The sequence below is a fragment of the Acanthochromis polyacanthus genome, chromosome 7 (assembly GCF_021347895.1).
Source record: "Acanthochromis polyacanthus isolate Apoly-LR-REF ecotype Palm Island chromosome 7, KAUST_Apoly_ChrSc, whole genome shotgun sequence".
NCBI lineage: Eukaryota > Metazoa > Chordata > Actinopteri > Pomacentridae > Acanthochromis > Acanthochromis polyacanthus.
The window spans coordinates 42,366,548-42,390,147 of record NC_067119.1 but is presented as its reverse complement, the minus strand read 5'-3'; the positions used below and the strand labels follow the sequence as shown (position 1 = coordinate 42,390,147).

At 42.2% G+C, this 23,600-nt stretch overlaps 1 protein-coding gene across 2 annotated transcripts in view; it reads right to left on the bottom strand.

Annotated features, from left to right (window-relative positions):
• unc5db (unc-5 netrin receptor Db) overlaps positions 1–23,600 on the bottom strand; it is a 292,888-nt gene that overhangs the window by 99,066 nt on the left and 170,222 nt on the right. For both annotated transcript variants that reach the window (XM_051951356.1, XM_051951357.1), the window contains exons 5-7: positions 17,669–17,849; positions 16,805–16,972; positions 4,002–4,166 (exon numbers count right to left, since the gene is read on the bottom strand). In XM_051951356.1, coding sequence (XP_051807316.1) covers positions 4,002–4,166; positions 16,805–16,972; positions 17,669–17,849 — 514 coding nt within the window. The remainder of the gene's footprint in view (positions 1–4,001; positions 4,167–16,804; positions 16,973–17,668; positions 17,850–23,600) is intronic.

The following is a 23,600-nucleotide window of genomic DNA, read 5'->3' as shown; positions in this document are numbered from 1 at the left end:
GTTACTGTCCTCATTCCAGCATGGATAAAGGTGGCGAGCTGCACGCTGCTTAAAGGCATCTTTGATTGGGCTATTGATCTATTGATCGCACAAGGCAAAAAAACACGCTTGATTTACTTAGGAGGGATGAGGACACACATTCTCTCACAGATTTTCTCCAAATGTACGCTGTGTTTAGGAGAGAACTGTGTTTTCTTTTCTGACTGACCAACTATAATTTAAAGCTACACAGCAATCACATTATACATGTATGCAAGCTCCTCTGTTTTAAAAAAAACATGATAAAAGCTATAAAGTCCTTCTCAGATCGTTTATTTCAACGACTATATGAGTTACCACAACTGTAAGGTAACCTTAGCTCAAGAACGAAAATGAAAACTAGATCTTTGAAAGTTTTGTAGCATTTATCAAAAGCTCTCTCAAAAATAAGTGTGTTATTTATGGGATATTAATGTTTAAAACTTTGATTTTATGCTCCTGAATTTTGATTGTTAACTATCGACACAAAGCCTACAACAAAGAGATTCAATGCATCATTTATGTCTGGACAATATTAAGAGCAGAGCAAACGATCACTACAATCAGAACATGTTCTTCCTGCAGCATCCTTCTTTACCAATTTCAAGGTTCAAGTTAAATTAAATTTATTGTCAGAAAAGAATCATAGTTCCGTATAAGTACACTACCATTCAAATGTATGGAGTCACTTAGAAATGTTCTTATTTTTGGAAGAAAAACTTTTTTTGTTCAATGAAGACAACATTAAATGAATGATAAATCCAGTGTAGACATACACACGTGGACAAAATTGTTGGTACCCCTCAGTTAAAGAAGGAAAAACCCACAATTCTCACTGAAATCACTTGAAACTCACAAAAGTAACAATAAATAAAAATTTATTGAAAATTAAATAATCAAAATCAGCCATCACTTTTGAATTGTTGATTAACATAATTATTTAAAAAACAAACTAATGAAATAGGGCTGGACAAAAATGATGGTACCCATAACTTAATATTTTGTTGCACAACCTTTTGAGGCAATCACTGCAATTAAACGATTTCTGTATTTGTCAATGAGCGTTCTGCAGCTGTCAACAGGTATTTTGGCCCACTCCTCATGAGCAAACAGCTCCAGTTGTCTCAGGTTTGATGGGTGTCTTCTCCAAATGGCATGTTTCAGCTCCTTCCACATATGTTCAATGGGATTCAGATCTGGGCTCATAGAAGGCCACTTTAGAATAGTCCAACGCTTTTCTCTCAGCCATTCTTGGGTGTTTTTGGCTGTGTGTTTTGGATCGTTGTCCTGTTGGAAGACCCATGACCTGCGACTGAGACCAAGCTTTCTGACACTAGGCAGCACATTTCTCTCCAGAATGCCTTGATAGTCTTCAGATTTCATCGTACCTTGCACACTTTCAAGACACCCTGTGCCAGATGCAGCAAAGCAGCCCCAAAACATTACTGAGCCTCCTCCATGTTTCACCGTAGGGACAGTGTTCTTTTCTTCGTATGCTTGGTTTTTGAGTCTATGAACATAGAGTTGATGTGCCTTACCAAAAAGCTCCAGTTTGGTCTCATCTGTCCAAAGGACATTCTCCCAGAAGCTTTGTGGCTTGTCAACATGCATTTTTGCAAATTCCAGTCTGGCTTTTTTATGAGTTTTTTTCAGCAGTGGTGTCCTCCTTGGTCGTCTCCCATGAAGTCCACTTTGGCTCAAACAACGACGAATGGTGCGATCTGACACTGATGTACCTTGGCCTTGGAGTTCACCTTTAATTTCTTTGGAGGTTGCTCTGGGCTCTTTGGATACAATTCCAACGATCCGTCTCTTCAATTTGTCATCGATTTTCCTCTTGCGGCCACGTCCAGGGAGGTTGGCTACTGTCCCGTGGGTCTTGAACTTCTGAATAATATGAGCCACTGTTGTCACAGGAACTTCAAGCTGTTTAGAGATGGTCTTATAGCCTTTACCTTTAAGATGTTTGTCTATCATTTTTTTTCGGATGTCCTGGGACAATTCTCTCCTTCGCTTTCTGTTGTCCATGTTCAGTGTGGTACACACCTTTTCACCAAACAGCAGGGTGACTACTTGTCTCCCTTTAAATAGGCAGACTGACTGATTATGAGTTTGGAAACACCTGTGATGTCAATTAAATGACACACCTGAGTTAATCATGTCACTCTGGTCAAATAGTTTTCAATCTTTTATAGAGGTACCATCATTTTTGTCCAGGCCTGTTTCATTAGTTTGTTTTTTTAAATAATTATGTTAATCAACAATTCAAAAGTAATGGCTGTTTTTGATTATTTAATTTTCAATAAATTTTTATTTATTGTTACTTTTGTGAGTTTCAAGTGATTTCAGTGAGAATTGTGGGTTTTTCCTTCTTTAACTGAGGGGTACCAACAATTTTGTCCACGTGTGTAGTTAATGTGGTAAATGACTACTGTAGCTGTAAACAGCTGATTTTTAATGGAATATCTCCATAGGGGTACAGAGGAACATTTCCAGCAACCATCACTCCTGTGTTCTAATGCTACATTGTGTTAGCTAATGGTGCTGAAAGGCTCATTGATGGTTAGAAAACCCTTGTGCAGTTATGTTAGCACATGGATAAAAGTGGGAGTTTTCATGGAGAACATGGAATTGTCTGGATGAGACCAAACTTTAGTGTATAATCTTTCTGGTTCCATTTGATGAAGAACAGTCTGGCCTTAGATCAGTGTCTCTGTGTTTTGGGGCAGAGCTGCATAATTGTCTACTTATATTTAAGGTAGTAAATTGCTGATAAGTCTTGTCAGCAGTAAGGCTGGTTTCCACTACAGGAACTTGTGGTTTGTTTATGGTGGCATGAACCTTTGTGTGTGTTCTGACCATGGAAAAGCTCTTTCAGGGCAGTTTAAAGGAGATAGAAGCAGCTACTCCAGGGCAGTACTCTGAAAAGCTGCTGTGCACCTCTTAATGCTGACTTGTTAAACTCAGAGAGGACAAATGCCATCTTTTCTGCCCTGTTGATGTCTCAGCAGTCTACTCTCAAACAATTACCATCTTCAACTTAAAGTTCTCTGTATAGGCCAACGTAATGAACTTCTGTTGCTCTGTTTCCTATGTGTTCATAGAACTGGACTCATGTCCACTGACTGCTGTTTGTAGTTTTTTGAGTTACACTGTGGTCACTGTAATGAAACCAAGAGGCTGGGAGGGCTGTTCTCACCAATTCCTGCAGTGGAACGCAGCCTGTCGTTAGATTATCACACACTGTACTTCAGTATTTACATTATGTTTATTATTCGTCATCTACCAGATGTCTATGATGCTGGACAACCACTGAGCGAGTTACAAGATTAGAAAAAGAATTAGAACTCAGTTTCTCCTTTCTGGCTTCTCAAACATTAAACTTATACAGATTGGTATTTTTTGGACAGAAGCAGGCGAGAGCAGAAGACAGTCCCACACTAACACTGAGTTAACTGTACGTTTGTCTCTGCATGAGGCTCACTGACTACCCTTTATCTGAACCTTTCAGCTCATTTGGACAGGAATGTAAACTACAAATACACCATGCCTCTTGTGATTTGAAAATTGCTCTCTTTCAAATCACAGCTTTGCTATTAAACTCAGTATTTGAGCTCCGTACGCCTGCGCTCACATTCCATCTAAAGTCATTGCATGTGCATGACCCAAACAGTGCAATGACATTTCATTCCAAGCATCAAGCGTCATTCAGGAGTAAATGTCTGCACTTCTTACCCAGTGAGAGACTCAGTCTGACACACGATATGTCAAACGAGCAGCACACAGGAGGAAGAGCGCTGACATTATCATGCACTGTGAATCTGTGTCAGTCCACAGTGTTTTCTTTCTCCAACACTTACTTCCTGTTCAAACATGCTTGTGATGGATTCGCCATGTTAGAGTGAGTGTCTGTATGGGAATGATAATGACGGGAAAGCGATGAGGGGGATGATGGTGACGCCCAGCATGGAGAAAGGCCTTACTCTGGGTACACAGTCCATCTGTGCAGTTCTCTGAGGCCTCGCTGTTCCCTTCACACATCCTGCCTCTGTGTCTGGGTGCTGGGGAGTTACATTCCCGACTCCGCTGCCGGTCGCACTGGCTGCTGCACACCGTCCACTCGCTCCACTCGTCCCAGCCTCCGTCAACTGCCACAGGAGAACATATTCAGCACAAAGAGATCAACAACTGCATGGATCTACACACTGGTAGACAGGAGACTGACTGGCAGTTACACACGATGGAGCAACAGTGAAAGATAAGCCAAAGAAACCGAAAATGACACTGTAGCCTGATTAAAATTAAAATTTCGGATCTCAAGAGACTTAAATAAGTGTTGAAAAATATGCAATTTGCTGTTTAATTGATTTAAAGGTTTATATGAACCTCATGTCTGCATGTTATAGTTGGAATTTGGATAAGATTAGCCTAGCTTGGCTGACTAGGCTGAATACACAGAACACCATACAGAGAATATTTGTAATCTTAGAGGTAGTTTTAGTAAAAAATTCCAGAATGAAGGCCCCCATTGGAAAAGCTTCGCCTGCCAGACCTAGTCAATCAGCACATGTGAAAGGTTTGTGATAAATTAGTGATAAAGGCTAGAAGTTGAATCCTAGATGTGTGGAGCCAGGGTAACGTCAACCACAGGTTTCTGGACTGCCATTCTAATACTTCCACTTTAGCTTTTAATCTTTTTGTCTTTTTTGTAGCCAGATGTGACCCTGTTTGGAGGAGAGGAGGTGGATCTGACTGAAACACTATCCACCTACACCAACCTGGTTCTGGCTCTGCCCAGCGTAGTCTTTAAAAACAAAATTAACCTCCACAGTTCAAGGTGAACTTTAGAGGGAAAGTAGTCTTGGTAGCACACATCCAGATTTGAAAAATGTTACATATTAGGGGATATTCTTGTTGTGTTATAGCTGCATTTACTGTGTGAAAGTTAACATGAGACTATCTGTAACACATTCATTTATCCATCCATCCATCCATCATCCATAAATCCATCCATCATCCATCATCCATCCACCATACGCCATCCATCATCCATCCATCCATCATCCATCCATCATCCATAAATCCATCCATCATCCATTCATCATCCATAAATCCATCCATCATCCATCATCCATCCACCATCCATCCATCCATCATCCATCCATCATCCATCCATCCATCCATCATCCATTCATCATCCATCCATTATCCATCCACCATACGCCATCCATCCATCCATCCATCCATCCATCATTATCCATCCATCATCATCATCAACATCCATCCATCCATCCATCATTCATCCACCATATGCCATCCATCCATCCTTCATCATCCATCCATCGTCCATCCATCCATCCATTCATCATCCATCCATCCATTAATCCATTATCCATCATCCATCCATCATTATCCATTATCCATCATCCATCCATCCATCATCATCATCATCATTCATCCATCATCCATCATCCATCATCATCATCATCCATCCATCATCCATCCATCCATCCATCCATAAATCCATCCATCATCCATCATCCATCCACCATCCATCATTCATCCATCCATCATCCATAAATCCATCCATCATCCATTCATCATCCATCCATTATCCATCCACCATACGCCATCCATCCATCCATCCATCCATCCATCCATCATTATCCATCCATCATCATCATCCATCCATCCATCCATCCATCATTCATCCACCATATGCCATCCATCCATCCTTCATCATCCATCCATCGTCCATCCATCCATCCATTCATCATCCATCCATCCATTAATCCATTATCCATCATCCATCCATCATTATCCATTATCCATCCATCCATCCATCCATCCATTCATCCATCCATCCATCCATCATCCATCCATCCATCCATCCACACACTCACATTCACACCGAGTTTAACAGTTTAGAGCCACCAGTTAACTTCAGCATGTTTTTTTTTTTTAATCTATGTATTTGATCAGGGACCATGCATTTAACACAGAAACCATGTGACTGATTTGGACTGTGGGAGGAAGCTGGAGAACCTGGAGAAAAGCCACACATGTACAGGAGAACATGGAGACTCCATGCAGGAAGATCCCAGGAAGGAAGGGACACGAACCGGGATCTTCTAGCTGTGAGGTGACAGAGCTAACCATTGTTGCACTGTGGTTTCTAACATTGTGTTTTATATTGTCTTGTTAATCTAAGATTATATTATCTATGTGAGTGGTAACTATGATAATCGTAAAATGGGGATTTTTGTTGTTAATTACCGGTTAGCTGTATGAACCTTTCAGTGGGTTACAGCGACTAATCATAATGGAATGATAATAAATGTGATTACAGTGAATTTTTCCAGTTAAACGAATGAAGCAGTTTACTGTTCTGTGAGTGAGAATGTGTTCATTATTCTGCTCTTTGGTTATTAGTAGATAGACTGTAGGTTGCTGTAAACAGGGCCTGTTTGTTTCATTGCTGATTATGATATTGAAGAAAACATCTATTCAAGTGACTTTTCCTCTCTTTCAGAAAACGAAGCATTACCAAGGCCTGAAGCCATCGTGGTCCCAGACTGCACTCATTACACTAGAAAATCCAATAGTAGTTACTTTTGTGTTTGTATGTGATGTAAAACAGTCCAGCAGACAGTGTTTTCTACAGCGAAGCAGAGGGAAGAATGCACTGTTGGATAACTATGAGGAGCTAATCTAATAATTCTGCTGTTTCTTTAGATGTTTTCTCTATAGCTTACATTATGATGCATTAGAACAGAGCAGAACACTTCAGTCACTGCATTCATACCTATTGTGTGTCCAGCCCACACCATCACGGTGAAGCTGACTGTGACACTAGATGGACTAGAATCCAAACTGTATGAGGTGTAGCAGCTGGATAAATGAAACGATTGTATGGACACCATCATGGGTCACAGATGTGCTCTTAAGCAGGCGTCTCTTTAGTGCTGCCTGATTGTTTTCAGGGTTTTAAGTTGAATAATTGCTCCGATTTTAAAATCACCTGAATATTATCTGTTGTGGTTCATCACAGTGTAAACTATAGCAAACAAATCTCAAAATAAATACAACAATGAAGAATGAGCATCATCCTCCAAAGCCTGACAGCATGCCAAGGTAAAGTGTGTCATTCATAAGGAGGGAGGAAGAGAGAGGTGGACAGAGTGAAAAGAAGAAGGAGAGGAAAGCAGGATGGAGCTGTTGTGTTGCTAGTATCAGTGTTTACGATGGAAATACAGATGAGTGAAAACTCTGCAGCTTGTGTGAGTTTATAGGGTCAGCTGTGGGTGGGAGTTAATGATGGTAATCTGCTCTCAGCACAATGAATAAAATATCATATCAAAGTTCTACTAAGAGACTGGAAACTGAATATATTTAAGGTACTCTATGGAGGAACGTCAGTGAGTGAAGTGGATTTTTGTGTCCAGTCTGTTCTGTGTTGTTGACTAGAGAACACATCAGCCTGGTTAAACAAACAACCTTTTATTCATTTTCACATTTTGATTTTTGGTGCAGTGATCTGTGGGAGTAAATCTGATTGTGATTTACAAAGTATGACGCATATTTGACAGTTTGAATGATTGTTTGTCCTGGTTGAACCACCGCCTTCCACTCAGTCCTCACTTTCCCCAACAACACAGCTACTTCCAGGCCTGTGAGCAAATCAAAAGTCTTCACTGTTCCATCAGAAATTAATTTTGGATATCACTAAAAACAGTTTACTGGTAGTCTTCGTTCACTTCTGTACATTTCTACAGCAGTCAGTTGTGGAATAGCTCTCTTAATTGCACCATAAAACATTCTGATTGCAGCTGATCTAATCCATGTCTGTTCCTGGACTCATAAGTATAAAGCTGTGGCCCATCATACTTATATTAATATCCATTCATATATTAACGTACATTTTCAGCTTCTTTAGTGTCAGAACTCCTGTCCAGATTCGCATTTCTTCTTGTGAAACTAAGCATAGCTTAACTGATACGCTAAAAAATCCTCCTTGTGGCATCACAATCCATGTTTTCCACAGCAGTCACTAACCTGCAGGTTGCTCTTTGACGTGACCAAAGATGTATTTTATAAATAGGTTCTACGAAGTTGGCTGCACAGTGGGCTAGTGGTTAGTACTTTCGCCTTGCAGCTAGAAGATCCCCGGTTCAAATTCCGGCCTGGGCCTGGGATCTTTCTGCATGGAGTTTGCATGTTCTCCCTGAGCATGCGTGGGTTTTCTCCGGGTACTCCGGCTTCCTCCCACAGTCCAAAAACATGCTGAGGTTAATTGATTACTCTAAATTGTCCGTAGGTGTGAGTGTGATTGTGTGTCTGTATATGTAGCCCTGTGACAGACTGGTGACCTGTCCAGGGTGTCCCCTGCCTTCACCCGAGTCAGCTGGGATAGACTCCAGCACCCCCCATGACCCTAGTGAGGATAAAGCGGTGTATAGAGGATGGATGGATGATTCACCATATATTTCCAGTTTGTGAACCTGACAGGAGTTAATTCTGCAATCACTTCATAGAACTTTACACTTTGCTTCATGATTATTTTTGACACAGAGGGTCTGTGTTGTTTTGGGAATTGAGTTCAACCAGAAAAACTGGCTGGAGTGAGAAAGAAAAGGCCACAAATCATACAGTAGCTGCCAGAATGTCACCAAAACACATTAATGAGAATCTGGTGAGCAGCCATTCCAAGAAACTAGACAACACAAAAAGTATCGCAAAACAAATTTAAAAAAATACAAAAATAAATCTTAGATTAAGTCAGAAAAATGCAGAGCTTTGCAGTTTGTCAGGCTGTCTGTTGTTCACCAGGAGGTAGATGAGCTCCACAGCATCAGAACAACGTGTCGGAGGAGAAACGATACGTTCAGCAGCGACTGCAGTCAAACTCACGAGCACTCAGCATTCTCTCCACAACATACAAACACCTCGTTTGCATTTCAAGTAGCTGAGAAGAAACCAGAAACCAGTGTGGAGTGTAGGTTGGGCCCATGGAACATCACAAAGGAAAATTACCTTTTCCACCACCCACAGGACTGCATTATGGGCATCGCAGCTGCTGCCAGAGAATCTTCAGGCGCCATATGGTCTCCCAATATTTGTTAAGCTAAGCATGATGAGCTGTTCCTTCATCAGATGACGGAGTGTGGTGGAAGAATCCCAGCTTTGAGCATGCACCCGGCTGCCTGGGGTCCACAGCCTCGCATCAAATCCCATTATATAAACAGGCCGGGGGGTTAATGGGCAGAAAATTTGTCTCAAGCTGTACCAGCACACCACCCTGCTTACTGTGTGTGTGTGTGTGTGTGTGTGTGTGTGTGTGTGTGTGTGTGTGTGTGTGTGTGTGTGTGTGTGTGTGTGTGTGTGTGTGTGTCTGTTACAGAAACATCTAAAGGTTGCATCAAAGTGAAAGTTCTTTATTTAAAGGTTTTATCAGAAAACACTCCCTACTATAATTTAGAGGACTGGTATATTTATCTATATTTATTTTATTTTCAGCACTCTGATTATAAATCTATCTTCTGCGTATTTCCTTAAAAAATCCACACTGTAATAACTGTAATAACTGCAACTGCTGGGGTCTGCACAGACTGCCAGTGTAATAACTACACTAAGGGATGAATTCAGGTAAATGCTGACTAGAAAGTAGTGTAATACCAACACCTACGGGTCTGTGGTGTTCAAAGCTGCATGTTCATATCCATAAGGTGTATAACTGAGCCTAAATAATGTCTTTAATGGCCTCTGACAGATGTGGAATAATGGTATTACACCTGTCAGTGATGAGTATTCATGTCAGACCTGCAGTTACTGTTAAAGTACTGTAGTGATAGTTTACACCATGAGCAGCGCCTACTTGTTCCCTAAAACTAGCTAATGTTAGCTAGAAAAAGCAACTGTCTTTACCTTAATTTGGACCAAATATAGTACATAAAATTAAAACTACAAAACATTAAAACTACAGTGACAGCTTTTTGGCTAGCTATAGCTAACAGATGCTTGGCTAATGTAAATCCACCTTCTATTTGCTTTTTTTCTTTTTTTCGACTATTACTGTGGACATAATTGAGTTCGTTATATCCCATAAACAGTGCAGCATTTGAAATCATAATGAAAGCAACAGCAGAAATGTTGCTAAAAGCTAACCAGTCAAGCTAACGGAGCAGCAGTTATATAGTGAAATGACTAAGAGGTGTTTTGTTTTTTGGATTAGGCTATTTAATTCGAGATTAATTTCTTAAACTTGCTCCTAAGTTTGACTGAGCAAGGAGCTCTTTAGGTTGAATCTACAGTCTTTATTTAAATTGTATTTTAGATGACGGGAAAGTCATAGAATCACCATTGAAGAGCAGATTGTGTTTTTCAATTTGAATATCTATCATCACTTAGAGCTTAAACCTAAAACATAAAAGCCCTTCACCAGTCACTGCTCTTCCTCTGTATAGAATTATTCGCTGTAGAACACAATCAGTATTGACTCAGTCTTAATCATTTGTTCTCATTTCTATGGCACCCTTTGTGTCTCTGCTAAGCGGCTATCAGCCTCTGACCCGTCCATCCTCCCTGCTCTGCCTGCATCCAGACCATCATTAAGGCGATGCTCCTGCTGCCTTGTCAGAACAGGTTGGACTTGTCAGTCAGCAGCTCAGACAGGTTTGTTGCATCCTACGCTCCTCTCCTGTCTGCATCTCCTGCCTCCCACAAAGACGTGGATCAGCCGTGATAAGAGGCCGCCACCACCTCCCTCCTGCTGCAGGACTTCAGTCCTCCTGTGAGGCCTCCAGCCACAGTGGCACAGGTATGCTTATCTCTGCTGAGGCAGGAGATTCTCATTCCTCTTCTTTTCCATTTAATCATATTTTCATGTGAACTCCACTCTGCACAGAAAGCCACCTCCTGCCCGGCTCTTAGAGGGGCATTTAAGGCTGACAGCTTTAATTGGCAGCGAGAGGCAGTTCGCTGAAAACACACACATCAGCCGCTGTTCACACATTCCAATTTCTGTTTCACACTAGAAATCAGAAAATGACTTCTGAAAGCCAGACCTTGAAAAACAACAGCTCTCCCAGCTATTGATCACCAACCTAATCAGTATTTTGTCCTGCACTGCAGCGTCATTTTCTTCATGAAGACGTGTCTGGATCCTCTAAAGTCCATAAATACAGAGGCTGGCTTTAAAAGCTTCATATGCACAAGATAATGAAATAACAACCACTCACTGCTATCGATTAATGGAATAAAAGTTCAGCAGTGAAGTTAAGAGCCAGATTACAACACATGCTTACGGCGGCCCGCGGGCGGGCCGTTTTTTTATCGGTATACGCTTTTTTTTAAATAGAAGGACACTGCAAACACGATTATACAAACACTATACACACATAGAAAGCTGAGATTCTCATGAATCCGCCGGTATAAACCACTTTCAGATGTGATTACCACAGCGGGTAATATAAACACATTTATCCAACAAACAACAAGTCAAGTAAACGTGCACAGCTCACCTGTCGACGCAGTTTGGACGCTCGTTTCTGGTCATAAAAGAAGATAATCCACAAAAACCGGCCAGAACCCAAGCTTAGCCATCCAGAGGAAACAATCCAGTATAATACTTTGGCCAAAACATGTCTCGAAATAGGTAAAAATCCAGAAAACGATCGGCTCCGTGCGCGTGCACGCGGCGCGTGGTGGCGCTGTGCGTTTCATATTCACTGCATCTTTCTATTATAACTTTATCATACACGGTCCTATTTTCTTTGTTCGCGATTCAAAATGGATACTGGAGGCTTCTCGACCGCTTCAAACCGGACTTCAACCAATCAGGTGACTCGTTTCCGCCTACTTCGGCGATTTAGCCAACCATGGCCGAGTCTGACAGATATCGATTACATCACTTGATTGACTTGTTTCTCAGCAAATCACGCCGGAGGAAACGTTAGATTGACAGGCCTGGTAGCCAATGAGCTTGCTGAATGGCTTGCCTATAAATCCCGCCTCTGCCAGCGGCTTTATATGATATTTCATTCGTGAGCTCCGGGGTCCACCTGCTGTTTCTCTGTATTCCTCTCAATCTGTGTGTGTGATCGACACTGAAGCCTATCTGAAGTGATTTTTTGAGTTCTTTATGAGTTTTTGGAATGAAAATGAAGTGGAAAATGAAGTGAAAAGGAATTTATACCATTCTGTAGAGAGTGTGCACAGTGTATAAAGAGTGTATCCAACATTGACAGGGGCGGAGCATATCAGTACAAATACATGTGTGAAACACTCATTTCTTGTAGTATTGCTCTGAAATTTTGACCTGAACTATGTAAGACCCCAGGCTTTTGCAATATTGTGTTTTCAAGCTGTTGCAGTGCTGCCACACTGATTTTCAGGTGTTTTATTAGGGAAAAAATGTAGGCGAGAAAAAAAATTCATCCTAATTCAGTGTGTTCCAACATACATAACTCTGTGCCAGTAGCACCTAGAGTAATTCTGACTGCACTGGGTGAAAATTCAGGTTGTCAGCTTTCAAATGAGACCCCAACCATGCATGTACTCCAAACAGTTCAAGAACAGCATTCAATTTACTTTCTGTAAATCTCAGTAGAAATTTCGGGCGGAAATTGACCAAACCTTAAAGGGTTAAAAAACTGAATTATTTATGTGATGTTTTGTAGCTTGTACAAATATTAAGAGTATTTATTATGAAAAGAAAACAAAACCACACATTAACTTAGCAATACCTCATGAAGTCCTTTTGATTTTCACTGTGGTTCAGCATTAATTTCTGACGTTAATGATGGTTAATTATTTACATTTGTACTTAACAGTTCATTTAGAAAAAAACATATCACGTTGCACACAATCTCCATCGGACTTGTAACACAGTGAAGGAGCCAGAAATCTGCTCTGCATTCTGAGTCAGGAATGTAAAGTTTGGTGAACAGCCACATTTATTGTGTGTTCTTTAGACCTAGAAACACACTGAAGGCTTCGGTCCTCATAAACATCTGTAGAAGCAGTTTTAAAGGACTGACTTAAAGGTTTCTTATGTATGAAATGTCCAGTCCAGTATAGGTGTTGGAGCACATTAAAAACACCACATGGACCTGTTAACACGGTTAAACTCATTGAAGGGAGTCTTCAAATGTGTATTCCATTATTTTTGTTCCCTTTCTTAATCTAAAGCTCACATTTGCCACCATGAGCCTTATAAATTCATTTTCAGACTGGTGTCAGTAGTCTTTCTTGTTGACTTCTGCTCCTCCCTCCCACTTCCACATCTCTCCCTCGTCCTGCTCTGGCATCCTCTGTTGCCATTAAACCAGACCTGACTGTCTGTCCCCATCTGCGTCTTGGCAGTCTGAAGCTTCCCAAACTGAACAAATTGGCACCAGGCTGTCTCGTTGGACGACTTCGCCAACAACGGAACCCCAGCTTCCAAGTTTCTGAGCTCTCTGGAAGAACAAGACAGTATGTGGAAAATGGCAGCATGTATGCCGGATGTGCAGCAGCGTGTTGGACTGACGGGTCCACAGGGGCCCAACATCTGCACAGAGGTGACGAGGCATGTACCTGTAGCTGGATTACAGGCCTTCAACATATGTTCACTTCACATGTGTTACTAATGCGTATTGACATGCAAAGTTGAGCCCCAGAAAACTGAAACCACGCTAACACAATGAAGTGAACGACAGCTGCTAAATATATGCTTTTTATCACTGCAGAGTTCAGCATTTCCCTAAAGGCAGATTTTTTTCCGTCTCCCCTGACTTTGGCGAACGTTTTCTCTCCTCTGTGTCTACCTTAGTTTTGTCACCTTCCACACCAGCCCTATGTTTATCTTCTCACACTACAGGCAAGGAAAACGCCACAAAAAATAATACTCTTTAAAAATAGATTGCTTTCAACACATTACAGTGGATTTCACAAGAAGACAACATGCTCACGCTGGGTGACTGGCCAACAAACTGAAAACACGTTTAATTTTGAAACTGAGATCATCTATATAAATATATAAATACATACACACTAACAGCCTCCACAGTCACCTGACCTGCAGTCCAGATGGTTTGGGATGAGATGGACCACAGAGTGAAGGTAAAAGGACCAACAAGTGCTCAGCATCTCTGGAACTCCTTCAAGACTGTTGGAGAACCATTTCAGGTTCTACCTCATGAAGCTCATCCAGAGAATGCCAAGAGTGTTCAAAGCAGGAATCAAAGCAAAGAATCTAAATAAAATATGAAACATGTTTTGACTTATTTCACACTTTTTTGTTTCCTACATAATTCCAGATGTGTTCATTCATAGTTTTGATGCTTTCAGCGAGAATCTACAATGTAAACAGTCATAATATAAAGAAAAATATTAAATAAGAAGCTGTGTCCAAACTACAGACTCCTAGTATATATATATCTAAAATTTAAACACGTGTGAGAAAATTTCACTGTAGTGTTAAGATACATTTCTGGGCTCAGATATGCAGCGATGGCGCTACATCTGTCCAGCATCCTCGGTAGTTTTGACATCTGGCTTCCTATTTACATCCCTTCCTCTGCTCAGCTGACAGGTGTAAACAACACTCTGCACCCCTGTGCTTTCTTGTCTTCTTTCCTGTGTATGTTGCATAATTTTACAACTTCCACTGTCTTAAGCAGCTGTTACAAAACAGTAGGAACACTTCAGCGACTGAGTGTAATTCTGAAAAAAAACAAAAGTCTGCTTCACCTTGTTCCCATTCTGCCACTGGTGCACTGCATTTAACCCATCATGACCAATCTTACCAGAGAAAAACTGGAACTTTTCATTTAACTGACACTATGTCATGTTTTAAAAATATTTACAAGTAATAAAAACCTCCTTCACAAAACTTTTTGTTGGTTCCTTTAATTCATTTCTATTTTTTCCCTTATTAAGACGGATGCAGCAGAAATAATATCTGTATTTCTGAACAGATGGGACCCATTTAGTGAAATTACCATGCTATAGATATCAAACTGGTTTTGAATGCTAAATAGGGAGAATCAGATTAACATATGCAGTTTACATACGTGCACATTTCATCCAGAAATCTTGTTAGCTGAGTCAGTGATTTCTGGAGCTTCTACACCTCATACACTCATTTACATGAGAAAATTAGGGAGTAGTGCACATGATGCTGCTGAAGTTACATTTTTTTATCTCCATAATAAGGAAACACTTGATACCAGATCAATGTGCAGCTCGTTCAGCCCAAACGCAAAATGTTGTTAGTTAGTGAGCTCATGGACAGAACAGGTTAATGCAAAATGAATTTAAACACAATCAAAGCAGCATGTAAATGGAGCTTTTAAATATGCGTTAGGCAATGTAATGTCTACAGTTACTGAGCAGTTAAGCAATGTCAGGCTACTTATACGCTTTTTGAAATTCAGTTTAGTGCTTTTTATTTTGTCTCAACAGAGGAAATTTAATTCCTTTTCCTAATCAGAAAGAATTTATTTTAGGGCCGAGCAGCATGTGTTCAATCAGTCACAACGTTTACGAGAGTTTTTTTTCACTGCCTTACTCTGAACACAGAGAAAACTGTCACAATGTATTTCTCTAACAAAAAATCAAAAGCTTTCTGCCTAATATTCACGTGAATAGTTTGATAATCCAAAATGTTGATGAAGTAAGATATCTCGGTATGTTCACCGAACATAGATTGTCCTCCAATTGGACAGAGATTGTCCTCCAGTCTCTGACCTCCTTTAGCTCCAGCTGATTGATGGTTTTCTTGGATTTCCATTATAAAAGCCCTCATCAAGCAGCTACTCTGGAACTCCTGATTCTAATCATAAGGTGGTGAAGGTATGGTAAATGTGTTTCTGATCTATTTGGTTCTTTATTCAGATTGTGAAAATGACTACATTTCCACCACAGTGTTTGCAAGATGATCCGATCGATATGACAATGCTGGAGCCTTTGCATGATTCTGTAGTTTGCAGCCTCTGATCAATGCTGAAGCACCACAGCCTCCCAGAACTGCTGAATCTTTGTTTCTTGTGGCTAACCCAAGCGTCAGGCCTAAGCTGTGACTCCACAGCAGCCTTCAGACAAACAGCTCCATCCTGCAGACATGTCTGTAGCTGATGCAGCTCTCACCCTACAACATAACCTCTGAGAAGAAACCTCAGCCTTCTCACCACAACAACAAACTTCCTCCATGTTTGCTCTTGCAAGGTAAAAACTCATTTTTTTCCAACAAGTACCTCAGCTCACCTTCTCCCCCTGAGTCACGCTGAGTCACATCGCCTCCTCTCTTCAGTTTATTCTGCTTCACATATCCTCTATTCCTCTCTTTATTCTTTGTGTTTTCTTCCATGTAGCACCTCTCTCTTTCTGGAGTGTAATCGGTCCAGCAGTACAGGCTATCGTCAGGTCACTATTGCATCTGTCCCTTGCAGTCTGTTATTGGCTGTCTGCGATGCTAATGAGGCAGGACTTTAAGCTCATTCAAGCCATCTGAGTCTCTCTAGACATCAGTGATGGATAAATGTCTGAAGCCTTGCTGCTGGTGACACGCTGTGATAGCACAGAGCCTTAAAGCATGGAGAGAAACATTGTGCAAGAAGTGATAATTAATAGGTTGTCATCTGCTAATATCATGAGAAAATGAAATGAAAAAAGATTGTTTTCACTTTCTCGGCAGCCTGTTGAGCTTAATTATCTTCAGTCAAGTATTAATAACTTCTGACACCTGAACTTTTCTCTCTGCTCCATGAAGTTGTGTCTTAATTTAAAACTCAGAAGTGGAACTAACTTGGGCAGAGTGCATTGCAGGTGATCTTCTGGACGGACATGCCCTCGCAGAAAGCCCCGCCGTTCAGAGGCGCCGGGTTGGTACAGGTTCGAGATCGCTTCTGGACTCCACGCCCACAAGGCACGTTGCAGGGCGACCACTCCGTCCACAGAGACCAGCCGCCGTTCACTGCACAGCACCGTTAGAGAGGAGAGGAGGGAGAGTCAGAGCACAGAAACACACAGCAGATTTTACACCAGTACGACCACAGCTGGGCTGTTAATGATTCTGCAGCTCAGAGGCTCTGGAAGGCAGCAACGCAGGAACGCCAGCAGCAGACTGAATACAGCGCCGTCACAGAGCTGGAGGTACAGCTCCCCCTTCTCTAATTGCCAGCTCAGTGTTCCCTGCTCTTGGATTAAGATAAAGGTGTGTGAAAGCAAAGAAAACAGCCATTAAACAGAAATGCCATGTCTAAGGGCGACGCTGACTCACACCGGTGGACGGGTTGACTGAAGCACTTTATGATCTCCGTCTAACGCGTCTGGAAGCTAAATGTTCGGCTATCAAAGCTGGAGAACCCTCGTTTCAGGGCCTCTGGCAAATAAATACTTAATAAGCAACACTCCTTTTAAACGAGATTAAGACACAGTGGCTTATTTCCTTTCATAAAGTACACAGTGATTTTAAATGAGAGGCAGTAAATTGAGTCTTTGAATAATACATTCATTGGAACAGAGAGGAAGCATTGCTGTTCACTGGAAACACAGACGGCTCTCTTAATCTCTTTGGTATGAGGGCGCAGGAGGCCAAATTGATCTGAAGTGCCATGTAAACAAGGTGTCAGGGTTGTGTAATGAGGTGGAGCAGGCGGTGACGGCGTACCGAACACGATCACCGTGGCCGTGGCGCTGCGTCTCTTGGCCACGATGTTGCTGGCCAGGCAGGTGTAGTTGCCCGAGTCGGACAGGCGCGCCTCGTTGATGATCAGGTTGTGGTCGGCTCGGGTGTCGATGTTGTCGTCAGTCAGGGAGCTCACCAGCTCCTCGTTTTTCAGCCATTCCACCTGTACGAGGGAGATAATGACAGAGGTGGCACATGTAGAAATTTAATCAAACATTATTCATTATTTAAGAAGTGTGAAGGAGCCACAACTTCAGGCTACGAGAACACCCTGATCCTATAACTGCATTACAGCACAGTCAAATAAAAGACAAGATACAGCAGCCAGGATGTGCTGATCTCTATGGAGACTGGGAAAATGGAGCTGGATGGTAGGTTTTTATTTTATACAAGTATTACAGCGCTGGGCTCATAGATACCTGTCAGATTTAGCAGACAACACCTTAAAATGCAGAAGTGCACTGTGTTCTTTAAATAAAAAAATTAAAAAGTAATTCATAAATACACACAAGTACACAGATCATAATATTAATCTTCAGTAACTTCAGTCCTTTGCAACAATTAAAAACAAAAGTATTCTAACGTAAATTTCTCAGTTCTCTTTTTCATCAGTGATTCCTGCTAAAGATGCAGAGCTCAGTAACACAGTGGAGCCAGAGGACGCTACGATTCTCTGAGAACGCTGCAAATACACCGAACATCCAGTCGTTTGTTTCAGTCCTACTGATCCCCCAACTCTCACATTCTAAGTGCAGATCTCATAATCGGATTCCGTCATGCCGGTCAGCTGCACCTTCAGCCCCACCCTGCTGATTAGCCACAGCTAGCAGCATAAGCAGCAGCGCTGAAGCCATTAGGCAGTCAAAAGAAGCACGATAACCAATTACTAGCAACAGAGAGCAAAACTAATTATGAATTACAAACTTAGTGACGCTTTACTGCTCCTATCCTGGTAAAGGCGCTGCATCGCTGCATCTGCAAATTACATTCATAGCTTAGCAGAATGGGCCGGGCTGATGGATTTATAGGAAGCTCACAGCCACTCTTTATAATAAACAACACTCACGCTGGATGCAAATAGGAAGCGCCTGTGGGCATGCAAACACTGGGTAAATAGAAATGACACACAGACCAGAGGGATGATGGATAGCAGGTATATATTGACATGAATAAAAATGATAATGAACATCATAACACACTAATCATTTCTCACATTTGGTGTTTTTTTCACGCCTATTTGAACCGACTGTACCACTCCAGGCAGCAGTGGGATTTTCTGTTTCTACAGGAGGGGAGCGCAGAGTGTTTGCAGCCACTGAAGCCTTTATTTCTTCCCATTTGCCTTGAAGGAAACTCAGAAGCCGATCTTCAAAGACCCCCAGATCCTTCTGTACAATTAAAAACTGGCCTTCAGTGGCGGGTTTTGTCAGAGGTTAAGCGCCTGGCATCCCATCACAGATAAGGAAACAGAGAGACAGGGAAGCCGGGGATGGAGTCTAATTTCTCCTGATTAAAGTCGTCTGTCACTGAACGGGTGACACAAGTGGTGGCACCCATTCTCACTGCCCCGCCCGCCTCTTTTTTATGTATTTATTTCAGCTTTATCCTGCTAAATCTGTGACTTGAAAGAGGCAATTAACGTGTGGCACAAGCTGGCCCTCAGTGTTTGGGGCCACGCTGCACATTAGCTGTCTGTCTGCCGCTAACAGCCCTGGGTAATGATGAAAAGATCCACTGAGCAGAAGAAAAGACAGAGAGAGAGAGGAGGGAGGGAAGAAAAGATGAAGGGACAAACACAAATTAGCCCAGCGAGTGTGAGGCAGAGGATGTGAGAAATGAATTTCCTAATTGGCACATTTGTTTCAATTAGGCTGCGGTCATCAGTGTCAGCCTTGACGGAGGGGCTTCCAGCATCAGGGCCTCCTCCCTGTGATTTCATTACCCAGAGCTCCCCTGAAGGTCACCTCCTCCAGCCCTGCACAGCGGCCAGCTCCACACATGCACACAGCTCACTCACACGACGTTTGCTGATGATTAGATGCTGAGAAATGTGGTGGTTAGGGGCAATTAGAGGGCAGAGGAGCAATGCAAACAGGTGACACCGCGGCCATCATTAAGACTTATGAAGAGAGCACCGATCAGCCGACACTTCCCCCTCTGCTCTGCCTCATCATCCCCACCCCCGGGTCTAACGGTCATCTGATGTCAAGGTGACTCAGAACAAACGCTTCAGGGATGTGAGGAGCAAATAATCCGCCTGCTGAGTCATGTTTGGTTGTCACAATGCAGCACCATCTCCTGTTCTGTTGGCGTCTTTCAGCTGCATGCGTGAAGCCGGCGAGGGGGGCAGAACTTTATAATTGCTGAGTGTCTCATCAACACAATTACACGGATTAAGCCTCTCTGTCAGGCGACCCCCCGGACAGCAGAGGGCTTAGGGGACCCACTGAGCATCACATCAGGACCGGCACCGCAGAGCATGGAGCTAATCCATCCGATGGATCCTCCTGTAACCAATCAGCAACGCACACACACACACACACGCGCACACACGCACGCACGCACGCACGCACGCACACACACACACAGCAGGGCTCGGTGTGTTCATACGGACAGCAGCAGGTAGAGTCGGTAGAGCTATCAGCAGCTCAGCAGCTCAGCAGCTCGCTACGACTCCGGAGGTTAATCAGAAAAGATGCAAGGAGAACACAAAGAGCGCCTGGGTCCCCCATGCTCCTCCCCCGTCGCTTCCCAAATGCCACCTATCCTCCCCTCCCAGCTATGTGGCACCGCATTACCATTCCACCTCGATCTGTCTTATCTTAACGAAATAAATAGTGGAGCTCCCGGCTCCAGCCTGGACTGGGAGGGATGTAATTGCTTGGCTTAATAATGAAGCTCATCATGGTCTCTCTAGGAGAGTCTCTCTGACCTATAAGAGAAAAACAGAGCAGCGATCTGAGAGCAGAAACAGTGCAGCAGAGGCAGGAGGTGGGATGGAGTTAAATGCTAACTTGTTTTGGAATGTGTGGCAGCGTGTGTGAAGCTCAGCAGAGAGCAGCTTGTATCGCGGTGCAGAAGCGTTTAGCTGCCTCTCCTTTGTGCCACGGCCGGCCGTCTACCTGAGTACTGTAGATCAAGGGATTCATCTCGGATTAAAGGCTTTCATTCAGAGCAGTTGAAATTGGCTTCCTGTTTGGCTGTTCATGTCACACTTTCTCTCAGAGTAACCTCTCAAAAGAAACTCATTATACAGGGTTCTCATGGACTCCTTTCTCCCTGAGTTAAAAGATCTGCTCTGCATTCACACCCCTGATATCTGAGAACTATGAGTGGAGGATTGGTTTTGGATCGGGAACAGCGAAGCGAAATTACAAATAAGCTGCTGGTACATTCTATTAAGCATAAGCAAATGACAGCGCGTGCTCTCTGGATGGCAGACATGAAGGTATTTGTGCAGCCAAACACTTGAGAATGTTCCTGTTGTGTTGCTAACGCTGCAGTGAGTAATTTTCTGTTGAACTGTTGAATGGACGTCTGAAGATGTCTGGGTATTAAAGTCTGAGTCAGTTTGTCTGACAGAGACGTGTTCTGTGAGGATGGAGAGACAATAACTATTGATTTAGCAGCATCTCAACTATAAAGCACAGACCATTTTCACAAACGCTCTATTGTGTTCTACGTGTTTACTTTTCAGTCGCATTCAGCAGATTAATTCCATTGGAACGGCATACAGAGCAACATTTCACATTCCAATCAGAGTTTGGGTTTTTCTACAGCATGCAGGGAGTCCAGGTTTTCTACACAGAGGTTGCACATTTTCTGTTTATTAAAATGACCTGTTCTCTCATGTTAATGGATTTACAGCCACATGTGAAGGTGTCATGACAGAACTGATTATTTACACAGTAGAATCTATCTGAAGTGTGTTTCTGGACACCTGACGAAGAACTTTTACTTCTTTGCCACGTCTGTTTTGTCTACCATGAATCTGAACGCTTCATAATGTTCAGCAGCTGTATGTTTGCTGCAGGTTGGTGTCGAACAAAGAATGTATCTGAGCAACTTATTTTGGAAAAAAATAAATAAAAGTTGCCTCTGGTGGATGAAAGCAGTCTTGATCAGGATAATGTCTGCAGGAAAACCAAAGCACTGAACCACTGGGAAGTGATCATTCTCTCAGCATTATTCACCACAGGAAGCAGCGTCTATGTTACAGGACGCTGGAAAGACCAGAAGAAGAACACATTTAGTATTTAGATGTTCCGACATGTTGGTTCTACAGTCAGTACCTACACACGTGGACAAAATTGTTGGTACCCCTCAGTTAAAGAAGGAAAAACCCACAATTCTCACTGAAATCACTTGAAACTCACAAAAGTAACAATAAATAAAAATTTATTGAAAATTAAATAATCAAAATCAGCCATCACTTTTGAATTGTTGATTAACATAATTATTTAAAAAAAACAAACTAATGAAATAGGGCTGGACAAAAATGATGGTACCCATAACTTAATATTTTGTTGCACAACCTTTTGAGGCAATCACTGCAATTAAACGATTTCTGTATTTGTCAATGAGCGTTCTGCAGCTGTCAACAGGTATTTTGGCCCACTCCTCATGAGCAAACAGCTCCAGCTGTCTCAGGTTTGATGGGTGTCTTCTCCAAATGGCATGTTTCAGCTCCTTCCACATATGTTCAATGGGATTCAGATCTGGGCTCATAGAAGGCCACTTTAGAATAGTCCAACGCTTTTCTCTCAGCCATTCTTGGGTGTTTTTGGCTGTGTGTTTTGGATCGTTGTCCTGTTGGAAGACCCATGACCTGCGACTGAGACCAAGCTTTCTGACACTAGGCAGCACATTTCTCTCCAGAATGCCTTGATAGTCTTCAGATTTCATCGTACCTTGCACACTTTCAAGACACCCTGTGCCAGATGCAGCAAAGCAGCCCCAAAACATTACTGAGCCTCCTCCATGTTTCACCGTAGGGACAGTGTTCTTTTCTTCGTATGCTTGGTTTTTGAGTCTATGAACATAGAGTTGATGTGCCTTACCAAAAAGCTCCAGTTTGGTCTCATCTGTCCAAAGGACATTCTCCCAGAAGCTTTGTGGCTTGTCAACATGCATTTTTGCAAATTCCAGTCTGGCTTTTTTATGAGTTTTTTTCAGCAGTGGTGTCCTCCTTGGTCGTCTCCCATGAAGTCCACTTTGGCTCAAACAACGACGAATGGTGCGATCTGACACTGATGTACCTTGGCCTTGGAGTTCACCTTTAATTTCTTTGGAGGTTGCTCTGGGCTCTTTGGATACAATTCCAACGATCCGTCTCTTCAATTTGTCATCGATTTTCCTCTTGCGGCCACGTCCAGGGAGGTTGGCTACTGTCCCGTGGGTCTTGAACTTCTGAATAATATGAGCCACTGTTGTCACAGGAACTTCAAGCTGTTTAGAGATGGTCTTATAGCCTTTACCTTTAAGATGTTTGTCTATCATTTTTTTTCGGATGTCCTGGGACAATTCTCTCCTTCGCTTTCTGTTGTCCATGTTCAGTGTGGTACACACCTTTTCACCAAACAGCAGGGTGACTACTTGTCTCCCTTTAAATAGGCAGACTGACTGATTATGAGTTTGGAAACACCTGTGATGTCAATTAAATGACACACCTGAGTTAATCATGTCACTCTGGTCAAATAGTTTTCAATCTTTTATAGAGGTACCATCATTTTTGTCCAGGCCTGTTTCATTAGTTTGTTTTTTTAAATAATTATGTTAATCAACAATTCAAAAGTAATGGCTGTTTTTGATTATTTAATTTTCAATAAATTTTTATTTATTGTTACTTTTGTGAGTTTCAAGTGATTTCAGTGAGAATTGTGGGTTTTTCCTTCTTTAACTGAGGGGTACCAAC